This window comes from Egretta garzetta, unplaced genomic scaffold (genome assembly GCF_000687185.1).
Source record: "Egretta garzetta isolate BGI_Z169 unplaced genomic scaffold, ASM68718v1 scaffold584, whole genome shotgun sequence".
NCBI lineage: Eukaryota > Metazoa > Chordata > Aves > Pelecaniformes > Ardeidae > Egretta > Egretta garzetta.
The window spans coordinates 1,424,092-1,436,922 of NW_009259529.1; the positions used below are offsets into that span (position 1 = coordinate 1,424,092).

Genomic DNA, 12,831 nt, shown 5'->3' on the forward strand with positions numbered 1-12,831 from the left:
AAACCTTACCGGTTAAGCCTGGCTTTGCGCAGAGCTGGGACGGGGGCCTGCGAGACGCCGGGCCGGGCGGGCCTTGCGCGGAGGTGGGGGGCTGCTATGGGCGCTCTGTGGAGGGGCGAGCGGGCTGAGTGGCGGGGGTGAACACACACCGGGGAATTAAAATTAGGATTGGGGGGGGAGGGGTGTGTGTGTGTGTGTTTTGGTTTTTAGCATTTTCCTGTCAAACCTAGGTACCTTTCTGTTTGGTACTTTAATGCTGTGTGAGTTGTTGGAGGTCAGCATTTAAAAATGCCCTGGCGTTTTATATACCGGTCAGGCTTCCTGACCAAATAGTTTCTTTTCGGCTTAAACGCCGTCTGTGAAGGAAAAGTTTTACTTGATAGGTCAGGGTGGCGCAGTAACTGAGTGTCTGCCAGGTGACCCGGGAAGAATGGGAAAGGGAAGGGGGTGATCGATGCTTTTGGAAATCCTCAGGGTTGGGACTCGCCATATGTCTCGTAACTTCCTAGATTTTTGCAGTAACTCCTTTCGTGACAGAAAGAAATCCTTAACACACCACTGTTGACAGTTCACGAGGCATCTGTGGAGGATCTTCTCTTGGCAGAGCCAGAACCAGACCGTCCCGGGAAATGCCAAGTCACGGGCGTCGTTCTGGGTATGTGCTAGTAACTTCGGTAAGCACCCGCCGGTCACTCGGCGCTGAGAGAGCCGCCTGTGGGGTAAACGTTTCCCATTCATCGGTGAGCGAGGGAGGCGATTTAGGCGGGGTGTGAACTACACTAGGTTAACATCTGTAATACGACGAGAAGCGTACCTGGATTGATGGGGTAGTGGGAGGTTACGCGAGTTTAATTTTCTTCGGGCTAGTGATACCGAATGCCACGCTGCGGTTTTGAGATCTTGCTTGGTAAATGGCGTATGCTGCCGCCAGCGTTACGGGGCGGCGGTGTCCTCTTACCAGCAGACTCATGCTTTGTTACCCCTTGCTGTTTTAGTAAGCACGCTTTCCGAAATAAGGGCCTGGATGGGAATTTTTCCTGGGAGTGGGTTTGCTGTGTCAGGGGGAACGTGCTTAGGAATAAGGACGATACAGGAATAACTACGTGCTGCTTATTGCAGCTGTTACTGTTAATGCTGTTGCTATTGAAACGCTGATTTTTGTTAAATAATAAGTTGGATAAACCCTCGGTGCACGCTCTTAAACTAATTTTAGGCGGAAGCGCCAGCGTACCGGGGCTTTGTTGATACTAAAACGTGTGTGTGTGTCTGAAAACTTGCTGTTTCAGGGGATGGGAGCACCGTGCGTGCTGCGAGTGTTATCCTGACCACCGGTACATTTCTGAGGGGCATGGTCCTCATTGGACTGGAGACGCACCCGGCTGGGCGGCTGGGGGACCAGCCAGCCATCGGGCTGGCTCAGACTCTGGAGAAACTGGGATTTGCTGTGGGCAGGCTGAAGACCGGGACGCCGCCCCGACTTGCCAAAGATACGATTGACTTCAGTGGTCTGGAGGAACGTGCAGCGGACAATCCGCCGGTGCCGTTCAGCTTCCTCAGCGAGTCTGTCTGGATCAAGGTGGGGCAGCACGCAGCAAATGCACGTGGGGCTGGGTGGGGAGGGGTTCCAGGAACGTCGTGCTCAGCGTCAGCCGGGGAGTTGGTGGCTGGGAAGGGAGCTGGGTTGTATTCGTACCGGAGGCGTTATGTTTCTGAGGACTCTCAACGCAAAAGGAGAAATTGCTTGTTTTCTTTTGAAAGCAAGTACCCTTTTCCTCTCGCTTCTCCACTTGAGAACCAAACTTTCTTCGCTTTTAGAGTCAGAATTGCGTGAAATACGATATTGTTAGTAGTATTCTTCATGTGCTGGTTACGTGGGTGGTTTACAAAGTAATTCCAATATTAGACCTATATTGTGGAGATCTGTGATGTCTTCTTGTTACTCCAGCTCTGGAATGAGATTAAAATGTTGACATTAGAGATCCTTCACAGTGTTGACTAGGAAGGAAAAAGGATGGAGTTTTACATTACAGAGCTGAGAGGTGGCATGTTAACAGTAACTTAAAAGCAGAAGAAACTCAATTTCCCAAGGAAAGTCTTGGAAAGTAGATGGCATTCTTGCATAATGTGGTTAAGCAGCACAGAACTAAGTATCGGGAGTTAATTTGCCCCAGAGCATATAGGAATTGGAATAACCTATTACAGTCGTGGTGGGGGTGAAAGCAATATCCCTTGAAGTCCTTCAAGGTACGTGTGGGAAAGGTTTTAAGGAGCTGAGGTGCAACACTATTACTCTTTTGAACGTGAGCCTGTTTCAGACAAATCAGTGAAATACATTACATGGTGTTTTTTTCCCAAACCTTGCATTTTCCATGTTATTTTCAGGGTTTTGAGAGATTTCTTAAATTGGCTGTGAGCTGTAGAGTCGGCACTTGCTCCTCTTACTTCAGAGCTTTGAATTCCTGTGGTTAATTTGAATGCTGTGATACAGCGTGTTGCTTTAACAGGAATATCTGTCCCACAATCAGGAATACAGTGTATAGAGTAGAACTTGAATTCTGGACTCCCAAGTTCTGTTCTGTGTCTGCTTTTGGGCTTGTTGCTCAAGCTCTCTGATTGCTCGTGTCCTGTCTGTGCAGTGGGTCTGACAGCGCTACCCATCTCTCCAGGAAGCGAGAGCCAATGTCGCGGAAAAGCCCTTTCAGATCCCCAGACAGAGATGTTGAGGAAGAGGACAGTGTTGTGACTGGGTTAACTCAGAGTGAGCTTTGGCCTCTTTCAGCCAGAAGATCAGCTGTCATGTTACCTGACTCGCACTACCCTGAAAGCCCAGCAGATTATCCGCGATAACCTCCACCTCAACAACCATGTAAGGGAGACAACAAGGGGCCCGCGGTGAGTATGTGGCATCATGCGAGGCTCTCGATGGCACGAGCTGACAGTCTGTCTGAAACTGTGGCTCTCCCCTGCTTTGCTTCTGGAAAGTTACTTTTTCTCCACGTGGTGCTCATGGCTATTTACTGTCGCAGGTACTGTCCCTCTCTTGAATCAAAGGTTCTGCGCTTCCCAAACCGAGAACATCAGGTGTGGCTGGAGCCCGAAGGCTTGGAGTCCAATGTCATTTACCCCCAAGGCTTGTCGATGACGCTGCCACCCGAGCTTCAGGAGCAGGTGATCAAATCCATCCCAGGCTTGGAAAAAGCCAAGATATTACAGCCAGGTGAGGGGGGTGAATGGTTTTAAATCTATTCGTCATATTGGTTACCAGTTAATAAAAATGAGATTGTGTTTAGAGCGGAGCAGAACAGAGGACATAAGAAACAAAATTAGTTCTTGGATGCAGGGATTTTTCCTTGGTAGTTTTTTAAATCATAAATTAAAGTTGATAACCTAAGTCATTCTGCCCCCCTGATTGCCTTTGCTGATAAATAGGGACCTTCAAAATCCCTCCCCTAAGATCTGTCTTGTCGTTTCTCCTAGGCTACGGGGTGCAATATGACTTTTTAGATCCCCGTCAACTGACTGCTTCTCTCGAGTCTCGTCTTGTTCAGCGCCTCTTCTTTGCAGGCCAAATAAATGGCACTACGGGCTACGAAGAAGCTGCAGCTCAGGTGGGTGACTCTGACCGTGCATACTCGGCACTCGGGAAGGGATATTGCCTTGGCGTTTGTCTTTGAATACGCAGTCTCGCCAGGCCTGTCTTGTGCTAATGAGGTGTTCTTGCTTTTGTTGCTCGCCCCAATTCCAGACTTGCCCAGATATTTTTATTTTTAGTATCTACAGTTGCTGAGATTGCAGTAACAAAAGTAATCGGGAGCACTGTCAAACATTTCAGCACGAGCACTGTGCAATGGGTATAATTGGAAACCTGTGGGAATTGTCTCTAGCCATCTTAGCAGCGGCCAAGAAGCCCTTCAGGCACTCGTAGTATCGCAAGAAAAACTGCCAGGATTACTAGCACAGACTATTGCATTTTCCAGGGTACAGTTTGACACGCGAGGCTTTGGAGGCAGATGTGCTGATGTTTTAGCCACAAAGGGACCGATAAATGTTTTGCGGTTTGTTTTCTGTCTGCCTAGGGTGTGATTGCTGGGATCAACGCTTGCCTACGGGTTCATGGCAAGCCCCCTTTCGTTGTCAGTCGCACTGAAGGCTACGTTGGTGTCCTGATCGATGACCTTACCACTCTGGGCACCAGCGAGCCCTACCGGATGTTCACCAGCCGTGTGGAGTTCCGCATGTCCCTCCGGCCTGACAATGCCGATGCCAGGCTCACCCACAGAGGTATTTTATTGTGGTGGCTCTTTGCAGTGAGCAGCCCTGCCTGGTCTGTAGACCTTTGTCTCATAACGCTGTTTCTCTCTCCAGGTTTTGAAGAAGCTGGGTGTGTGTCACAGCAGCGATATGATCAGGCAGTTAAGATAAGAGCTGCTTTAGAGGATGGAATTGCAATGCTAAAATCCCTTCAGTTCAGCGTCTCCAAATGGTCCCAGTTAACACCAGAAGTTCCCATTAGCAGCAGTCGAAGGTCGCCTGTCAGGTAAAGGTTACAGCTGAACCTTTCTGGTCTGACCTGCGCTGGCTTTAGCACATCTGGCTAGTGGTTTCCCAGCATGTGTCCATCCATCAGTACTCCCAAGATTCCAGCTTTATCACCTTCAGGGGATAGACATCTGACGTTTGCTGATAGAATAAGCATGACACTGGTGTTTTTACAGTGCCGCGCTTCCTGGTGCTGACATAGGCTCCCAAAGTCAGGGGGTGCTCTACTGGCCCAGTTAGTTCTTGCTGTCCTTACTGAGAGTGTCACCACATGGTGATGGTTTTGCAGTGGGCTGCTGCTTTGCCGGAAGCTTGATAAAGCAGCGATTGATTTCAGGCTAGTGTCAGATGGTAGCTGTTCTTCCTTTATCTCACCTTATCTTTTCTGGTTTTTTGAATCAATGACTAAGACCTGGCTGACTCAGACTGTGTGAAAGGTTCCCCTTGATGCCCTTACCTCATCCCTTCTATCTGGCTGTTCATTTTTCATAAAGAGCCCCTCTTCAAGAGCTGAACTGCTCTTGCGTACACTGAGAGGAGACAGTAGGGAGGTGAGCTTGGCCCTGCAGTTGTTCTGGCTTATGCTGAGATCTTTACATGTTTGAGCTGGGAAAAGCTGTAAATCTCCCTTAATGCAAGTGAATCCTTTCTACCCTAAAAACCTACTCTTGTTCTCCACAGTGCCTTTGACATCCTTCAACATCCAGAGGCCAACATGGAGGTTTTGGCAAGGGCTGTCCCGGAGCCCCTGGGAAAGCTTGCTCAATGGAGAGAACTCTCGGAGAGATTGAAAATAGAAGGTGGAGTACAAGAGTTAGTGGGATCTGTGTCGGTTTTGTTCCATAAGGGGAGAGCCAACCCGTTCATCCCAGTGTGTTTTCTGTTGCTGTTTAGTTTACTGAAACACTGTTAACAGAGCACGGACCTCTTACCATAGGCCGCAGCCCAATGGCAAGCACCCGCGTTTCACTTTTGTGGGGTGAGGTCAATTATTGTGTTCACTCCTGGGTTTTTCCTCCTTAATTGCTCTGTCAGTTAGACCATCCTTTCCTGGGATGAGAGGAAAAGCCAACCTGTGTATCTTAATTCCTGTAACAAATTAAGGAGTATGGCTTCTTCCAGGGTAGTAATATGAATTAGGCTCTTTAGTCTGTGAGGCTAGAAGCATCCTTAGGAGCTTTCAGCAGTCTCAGTGGGATTGCTCATTCTGCTTCCAAGAATTCCTGCAAATGACCTGCTTCACCTGAACATCTGTATCTGGTCTTGTTGCCCTGCTTTTCCATCACAGCTGCTTACGAGTGGTGTGTGGTCAATCAGCAGCAGGAAATAGAGGAAGTGCGTCGCGATGAAGCCCTCCAACTGCCGGAGGACCTGGATTACTTCGCCATTGATGCATCGCTCTCAACAGAGGTGCGGGAGAAACTGGAGTCTAACCGTCCCCAGACGGTAAGATACTGGACCACAGCAAGGTTGAGCAGCAATGAAATCCCTTCTGTGTCTTCCCAAGGGACGTGGAGGGGGTGAGGGGAATCGGGGAAAGGAATACCCAGAGGTTTTGATCTCATTTCTCACTAGCTCCAGTGTGTAGGTTTGATCTTGGTTAACTCGTTCCTGTTTCCACACACAGATTGGTGCGGTCAGCCGCATCCCTGGGATTACACCAGCTGCTATCATTAACCTGCTGAGATTTGTGAAAACCAATCACCAGAAGACAGAGAAGCTAAAAGCCGTACCTCAGACTGACAAGGATTTACCAGGGGAAATGTGCTCGGAGAAAGCAACTCCCCAAAGACAGATTGCAGCAGAGTTTTCCGAAGAGGAGCCAGAGAGCACCTTTGTTAAAACACCTTTGTAGAGAAGTGTACCCCTCCTACTGGGAAACGTGGCGGGATCACCTGTGCTCATGAGCCTCTTCACAGATAAAACCAACATTGGTTCTAGTTGTGGCAGTGTCGTTGAGTAGAGCAAAGGTGATGAATGCGCAAACCTTAAGTAAATGCTTGAGAACCTAAATACAGCCTGTGGTTTTTGCCAATCCAAACGAAAAGGCAGGGGAGTTGCGTTTAAAATTCCGCTCATTTGGAAGACGTCAGGTGGTCAAAATCTGTTTAAAGCATCTTGGAAAGGACGGCATTTTACTCTTCTGAAATGAGTAAGAAATGTTACCATGCTGAACCTACGGCAGCACAAGAGGACTTGAGCTGGGAAGTGCCCTCGTTGACTTTAGTACTTGTGTTTATAGCTGCACAGTGACTACGCACAGTCTGATGTTCTAGTGTGATGTCAGCCGATAGGGGACACCTGGTTACAAAAAAGTGTGCCACATGAATATTTAAGCTTAAATAGGAGAGTGACTGCATGTAAACACTATCCTGGGCAGTTTTTTTCTCCTTTAAAACAAATAAAGCTTATCGTGAAACTTGCTGATGACCTTGGTTGTCACTCGGCAGTTCCCTGGTCATACAGGTAAGGTGGGGCGAGAGCGGCTGCAGGGCTGGTGAAGGCAGCGGGAGCGAGACTCGCTGCCAGGGGCTGGGGGCTGAGGGAGGGGTGTGGGGACTGACAGCTCTGGGCGGCATGGTGATGGACAGACTGACGTGCTGGGGGCCTGGGGGTGGGTGGCTTGGCAGCCCAGGGGAGCAGGACCGGGGTTTCTCAGCAGCACTGGTCCTGCAAGTGGCAGTAACGTAACTGGCATCTGAACGAGGTAACACTTGGAGCAGTTGATTTGCCACGTGCCATCAAGAAACTGAACAACTACATTCAAGCTGTTGCTGCGCACCTACTGAATCCTTGCAGTCTCTGATGCTAGCCTCATTTCTGAAGGTGGTCTGAATTGACTGTGCAAGCAGGCTTGGGAACAAGCTTTCCTGGAGTTAAATAGAGCTATCGTTTTGAAATTATGGTCCTGGACTTTTCTCTGTCTCTTTGCTCTGGGTGTTTCCTTTCCTGTCCAGAGGAAGGAGTTGAAGCAAATCCCTTTTGTTGTCATGCAGCAAGAGGATGGACAGAGCTTACAGCTTTGTCTGGGGCATCATCTGCCCGCCTGAAAGCCTCTCCCTGTCACCAACTATTGGCTTGTACGGATCAGCTTTAGGCAACATGGTCTGCAGGTCAGCTTGAAGAATTACTTTAACCTTGTAAGCCTTAACGTTTAGTGTAAGGAAAGCAGCTATACTTTCTGCTGTGTACTTAAGCTGCAGGAACAGTGTTCCTGAAATTCCCGCTGTGTGAAAAAATCCTGCTGTGTGAATCCAAAGCAGCCCTGAACCCCTTGCCCCTCTGCCTCTTCAAAGCAGCAGAGCCTCTGATCATGAAAGTTTCATGCTTTCTTCACTGCCTTATCTCCACATTTTGCTTGCGTTTGATGTACTGATCTCTGTAAAAACTTAGATCTGGTTTTTGCGGACTAGGAAGGAAGCCCTATTGACACCTTCATCCTCTCACTTCTAGCAGATTGTGCAATCTCAAAACTGCATTTCCTAGCTCTTGTCAGCAGTCATTTGACATTGCTTCTGATAATGTCTGTCTTGAAAGGCAAACACCTCACACCCCGCTACAAAAGCGAACACTTTTTTTCCTCAGCTTTGCTAAATTTCTGTGCTACAAAGGCCTTGGTTCTGGTCTCGCACACCAGCGTAAATCAAAGGGTGGTGCTGCTGAGCTGGGCTGCACTGGTGTCAAAGGAAGAGCAGGAGGAGTGGGCTTTTGTTTTTTTTACTTCTAGCAATTTAATAATGCACAGCCATGGCCTATGAGTTAGGAAGGGGTTTGGGAGAGAGTTCATTAACTCCGGGGGAAATTTGAGTCAGAAGTGCATGGATGTATTGCTTGCCAGCAGAGCTTTGTAACAACTGCTCTCTATATTTCAGCGTGAAGTGGGTCTTTGGCCTCTGGTGAGCTCCCTCGTTAAATCAGGGTGTCTTCTGTTCATGTATGTGGGTTAACGATGTCCATATTTGCTGAAATGGAAAACCTGGTGTGTGCACAAGTTTGAGGGCTGGCAGTTCCTCAGGTGTTAGTTTCATGTGTATAGGGCTTGCCGCAACATCTTGTGCTTGTTGAATGGTTCTTGTTCGAGAAGACTTTTAACATGAAAAGAAATAGCTACAAGTAGTTCTATTGAGTTTGTTAAGAAAACCCACACAGAAAGGCTAAATAATCTGCTGTAAATAGCATGGGCAGACAGAATGCAGACATTGTGCCGTCTGCTTTCTAACTCCACCGGGGATTTGTTACAAGGCCCAACCTTTGGTTTTTACATGAAGACAAAGTGAGCTTAGAGCCTCACAGGTCCTGCGGCCTTGCTAAGCCTGACAGGAGGGGAAGGGCAGAACCAGAGGAGCCTGCTTCTAACAGAGATGTCTGCTTGCTTTGCCCCGGCTGTGCCGCAATGAATCGCGTTTTGTCCTCCTGTAATCCTTACTGTGGCCGGGCAAGTGGGGAGGGTAGGATGCGGGGAGAGGTTGGCCTAAATCCTTGCACATACCAAGGGTCTTTGTGTTCCCTGCTTCAGTGTAAGTAAGTCTCTTTTTTTTTTTTTTTTTCCTTTTTTCTTTCCCCCGCCCCCCCCAGCCCCGAACACAGGCCTGGTGATCAACTTTATTCCCTAAGGCAAATTCCCTCAGATCTCTACCATTTCATCTTGTACCAGCTTTTGAAGACAACTGCTGTCTTCCTTTCCTATTCTAGCTTTCATTTATACAGTATGTGAACTGCCTGGTTTCTTCATCTTTTCTTTATTTCTGCCAGGCAGATGGGAGCAAGAGAAAAACGGGAAGACATTTTACGCTAGGGGACACCAAAAGCTGTCACCACCCAGTCTTCGATGGTCTCAGTGCTGCTGGAATGGTTGTGATGGTGCAGCAGTGGCTGTGTGAAATGTCTCAGTCGCCCACTTTGCTGGCCCTTGCAAGTACAGACGTGCTACCTAATTGAACCTTGCCTTTGGGCTTTGGTAAGTAGCAGTCCTCACTTTTATTCATTTTTAGATGCTCAAGGGTTTCTTGGCTTTGACACCTATGTCTCCCAGGTTGCGCTCCTCCACCCAGTGACAAGCAGCTCAAGCCCCCATTTAGTGGATGCAGGGGGAACCCGCTGTCCCCTAGGAGCTGCCATTTCCACCAGGGAGGTGCTTTTTGTGACACTCCCCAAACCACGGCCTGTGCTGCTCAGAGCCCTTCCAGGTGTTTGGTTCCTTCTCTCACCATGGCTTTGCAGGGCTTGTGAGAAATCAAACGAATCTTTCCCCTCTTGTGCTGAAAGTCAGAGGTGGCCGGGGGATTCGGTTGGGACATGGCAGAATTGCTCTGCAATTGCTATTACAAAAAGGGAAATAGAAAAAGGGGTTGATTCTTGATCTATTGTGTTAACCACGGGAATCCTTTAGGGAAACAAAATCATGCTCTTTTTTGGTCTCCTTTTCTTTCTAAACTGCAATGTGTAACCATGAGGGAGGAGGCAGACGTGGCTGGGGCCTTGACCGCTGGGCCAAGGAGTCCTGTCATGGCAAATCCAGCCCAAAAGCTGGAGGCTGCAACCTCTTCACAGACTTAAGTCTAGATGTTTTGAGAGCCTGCGATGTCTCCTCGGGGTGCTCAGCTGTGAAGCCCTTGTCCTCAGCTTCCCCATCTCTGTCCCCACAGGGTTGGCACCTCCCCACTGCGGGAGGGGGCCTGTGGAGGCACGGGGAGCAGGCTGCAGACGGCTCCCCGGGAGGAGCGGGGTTCAGCAAAGCTGATGCTGGGGTGTCGATGGGAGGCAAGTGAAGTCAAGGGTGAAAGGCCTTCATTTCTAGCACTGGCTGCAGCTCCCAGCACAAGCCCCAGGAGGCACTTTTTCAGGCACCGCTGGGGACCAAGAAGCGCAGGCTGTTCTTGTTCCAAGTGACTTAGAGCTTGATGTGGTTAACTGAAGAGCGGGCACAGAGCCAGGTGGGAAATGAGCTCACACCGTGCCTCACAGGGCGGCAAGAAGAGCGGGGAGCTGACAACAGGCTCGTGCCTCAGCTCCAATTTGATGTGGCTGTACGTGAAAGTTGCCGTGTATGACCAGATGGTGGCTCGTCTCACAAGCAGACAGGATTTTGCGAGTCACAAGTAGAAAGGGCTGGGACTGCTCAGCTGGCCGCTTCAGCGAGGTTTTTGTCCTTGTCCCCACAGCACCTTGCAGCTCGGTGACACTGCCCTGGAGCGGGGCCGGCCGACAGCGGTGGGCGCCAGGCACCATCTGGAAGCAGCTGTACCAGATGCGGAGCCATCACATCATGTGTCATGATCTCAGTTATTCTCAGCTCTGCCACAAGTAGGGAAATCCCGGGGATTCGTGCCCAGAAATGAGTCGCGGGATTTACCCTTGCAAGGAAGCGACTGCAGCAGGGCAGGGCAGAGCCGCTCTGCTCTTTTTCGGGGTTGCCCTTTGCTTTCCCCTGTCCCCACCTTCTCCAAAGCATCCATAAAAGCACTTTAGCAACAGGCTACATCTTTCTAGTAATAATAACTAGCATTAACCATTCAGTAGGACCAAATTTACAATTACATTTAAATTCATCTTTTTTTTTTTTTTTTTTTTTTTTTTTTGATCTGGGAAAGGCTTGTTTTACACAGGTAACTCTTTTAACACCAAACAAGCCTATGTTTCTTTCTCCAAAGTACCCATGCCCTGCTAGCAGAGCCACAGTCCAGCTTACAAAATGCAATATTTACTAAATATTTAACAATAATAACTAATTATATAATAATAATATAACATAAATAATATCTATATATAAACCCAATAATTAATAATACCTGAACAGTTAGTCATTTGGGGTTTTTTTAACCCTATTTACTAAGGAATGAGCTTAGGATCCAGCTTCAAAACAGGAACTGCAGAGTTTTAAGAAGTCTGGCAACTGCAATAATTAAAGAGAAATAGGCACCTTCTGTGAATATACACAGGTTATAGTATACAAATGTATGTGTGTATGTATATGCATGTGTATATATATAAATATAGACATACATATCTGTACATGCACACATATACCTATATAAAAGAAAAAAAAACAGGAGTTCTGCTTCAGCAAATGTTACTGTGGCTGCTGCTGGCAGGGCAGGGAGGGCCCCAAGTTAGGGGTGAGCAGACTGGTAATTTCCAGAGACTATGTAATGCAGGAAAAAAAAAAATGGCATTAATATGCTACAATGCGCTATATGCACCAACACAAGCCACCAACTCGTGTTTGTGCTGGGCCCGAGCTAGCAGGCGCTCTTCCAGGACCATCAGGTTACCCCGTCGCTTTGCTCAGGAAAGCCAATCTCCACCTTTCCTCAGTACTTCACCCCACAGCTTTTGAGGAAAACACGTCTTTCTTTAACTGTTGCCTTATCAGTGCAGAAAAGCTAGCAGGTTTGAATTATGTCGTGTAAATATTTGAAACATAAAGGATTAAAGAATTATCAGTAGGCAGCCAGAGAAAGTAACCTTAATTAAAAAAAAAAAAGCAGACAATGATGTAATTGATTTATAACACAGAAATAATCTGAAGGGTCTACGGAAGACTCAGAAAAGGCTAAAAAAAATCCCCCACAGCTTCTGTGTTTTAGAAACTGATATGTTTTTTCTGTCTACCAGGCTTCTTTTGCACCCTCTCTTCTTCCTCCTGAAGAGAAGGGGTTTCAGCCTTCCCCTTGGCACGTAGTCGGTGCATTGCAGGAGAAACGATAATTCGGCCCAACGTGGTCACAGTTAATTCTCTTTATTCCTTGGTTTATCTTACGACTTGGCTATTGCTTGAGATTTGCAATTTCAGAAGGCTAAATTGCTAAGCATAAAGTACTATTCGGTGCAGTCAAACAGCATGAGGAATTTGAGGACCTGAAAATAAGAGAGACCTGGAATCTCATAAACTCAAAGGTGTCAATACTGCCAGGAATTTACACTGGAAAGAAAAGTAAATTCTCCCTACGAAGGTCCTGGCTCCCTCAAGCAGGGTCTTTTCCCAGTGCCCTCCCTCGCACGCCCATCCGCAGCACAGATACCTCGCAGCAGTGCAGGTAGGAAAACCAAACTTAGCTACCTCGCCTGGCCAGCGCAGAACTGAAGAGGCTTTAAAAACTAATAAATAAATAAGGAAGGCTCAGCCTCCATCCTTCACAGCAAGTAAAGCTCCTACCCACAACTGCTTTGGGGACAGGCAAAAATGATTATTTTATGTCTGGAGTTGTGCTTTGCAGTGGGGTGCTGCTGGGGAGGCAGGGAGCTCCTCAGCCCTCCCCCATCCTCCTCAGCCCCCCCCATCCTCCTCAGCCC

General features: G+C 48.1%; 2 protein-coding genes across 5 annotated transcripts in view; one reads left to right on the top strand and one right to left on the bottom strand.

The window, feature by feature from the left end:
* Positions 1-490, bottom strand: part of CGAS (cyclic GMP-AMP synthase) — a 7,160-nt gene extending 6,670 nt beyond the window's left edge. The window contains exon 1 of the mRNA XM_035893093.1: positions 377-490. Within this exon, the coding sequence (XP_035748986.1) occupies positions 377-490 (114 nt within the window). The remainder of the gene's footprint in view (positions 1-376) is intronic.
* MTO1 (mitochondrial tRNA translation optimization 1) lies at positions 160-11,240 on the top strand. 4 transcript variants are annotated; one of them, XM_035893097.1, is made up of 13 exons: positions 160-655; positions 1,287-1,576; positions 2,780-2,892; positions 3,027-3,217; positions 3,478-3,608; positions 4,077-4,281; positions 4,366-4,537; positions 5,221-5,339; positions 5,828-5,985; positions 6,167-6,509; positions 8,412-8,554; positions 9,292-9,496; positions 10,701-11,239. In XM_035893097.1, the coding sequence occupies exons 2-10, from the start codon at positions 1,349-1,351 to the stop codon at positions 6,392-6,394; spliced, it is 1,545 nt and encodes a 514-aa protein (XP_035748990.1). In that variant the 5' UTR covers positions 160-655; positions 1,287-1,348; the 3' UTR covers positions 6,395-6,509; positions 8,412-8,554; positions 9,292-9,496; positions 10,701-11,239. The 4 variants fall into 4 exon arrangements, with proteins under 4 accessions (XP_035748990.1, XP_035748989.1, XP_035748992.1 ...); XM_035893096.1 differs by lacking the exon at positions 8,412-8,554 and having other exon boundaries at positions 6,167-7,005; positions 10,701-11,240; XM_035893099.1 differs by lacking the exon at positions 8,412-8,554 and having other exon boundaries at positions 10,701-11,236.
* Positions 11,241-12,831: the final 1,591 nt, after the last annotated feature.

Coding starts and splice junctions, on each gene's coding strand:
- MTO1 (XM_035893096.1), top strand. CDS start 1,349: ATGGTCCTCATTGGACTGGAGACGCACCCGGCTGGGCGGCTGGGGGAC. Junction 4,538..5,220: donor AGTCGAAGGTCGCCTGTCAG/GTAAAGGTTACA, acceptor TGTTCTCCACAG/TGCCTTTGACATCCTTCAAC. Junction 5,986..6,166: donor AGTCTAACCGTCCCCAGACG/GTAAGATACTGG, acceptor TTCCACACACAG/ATTGGTGCGGTCAGCCGCAT.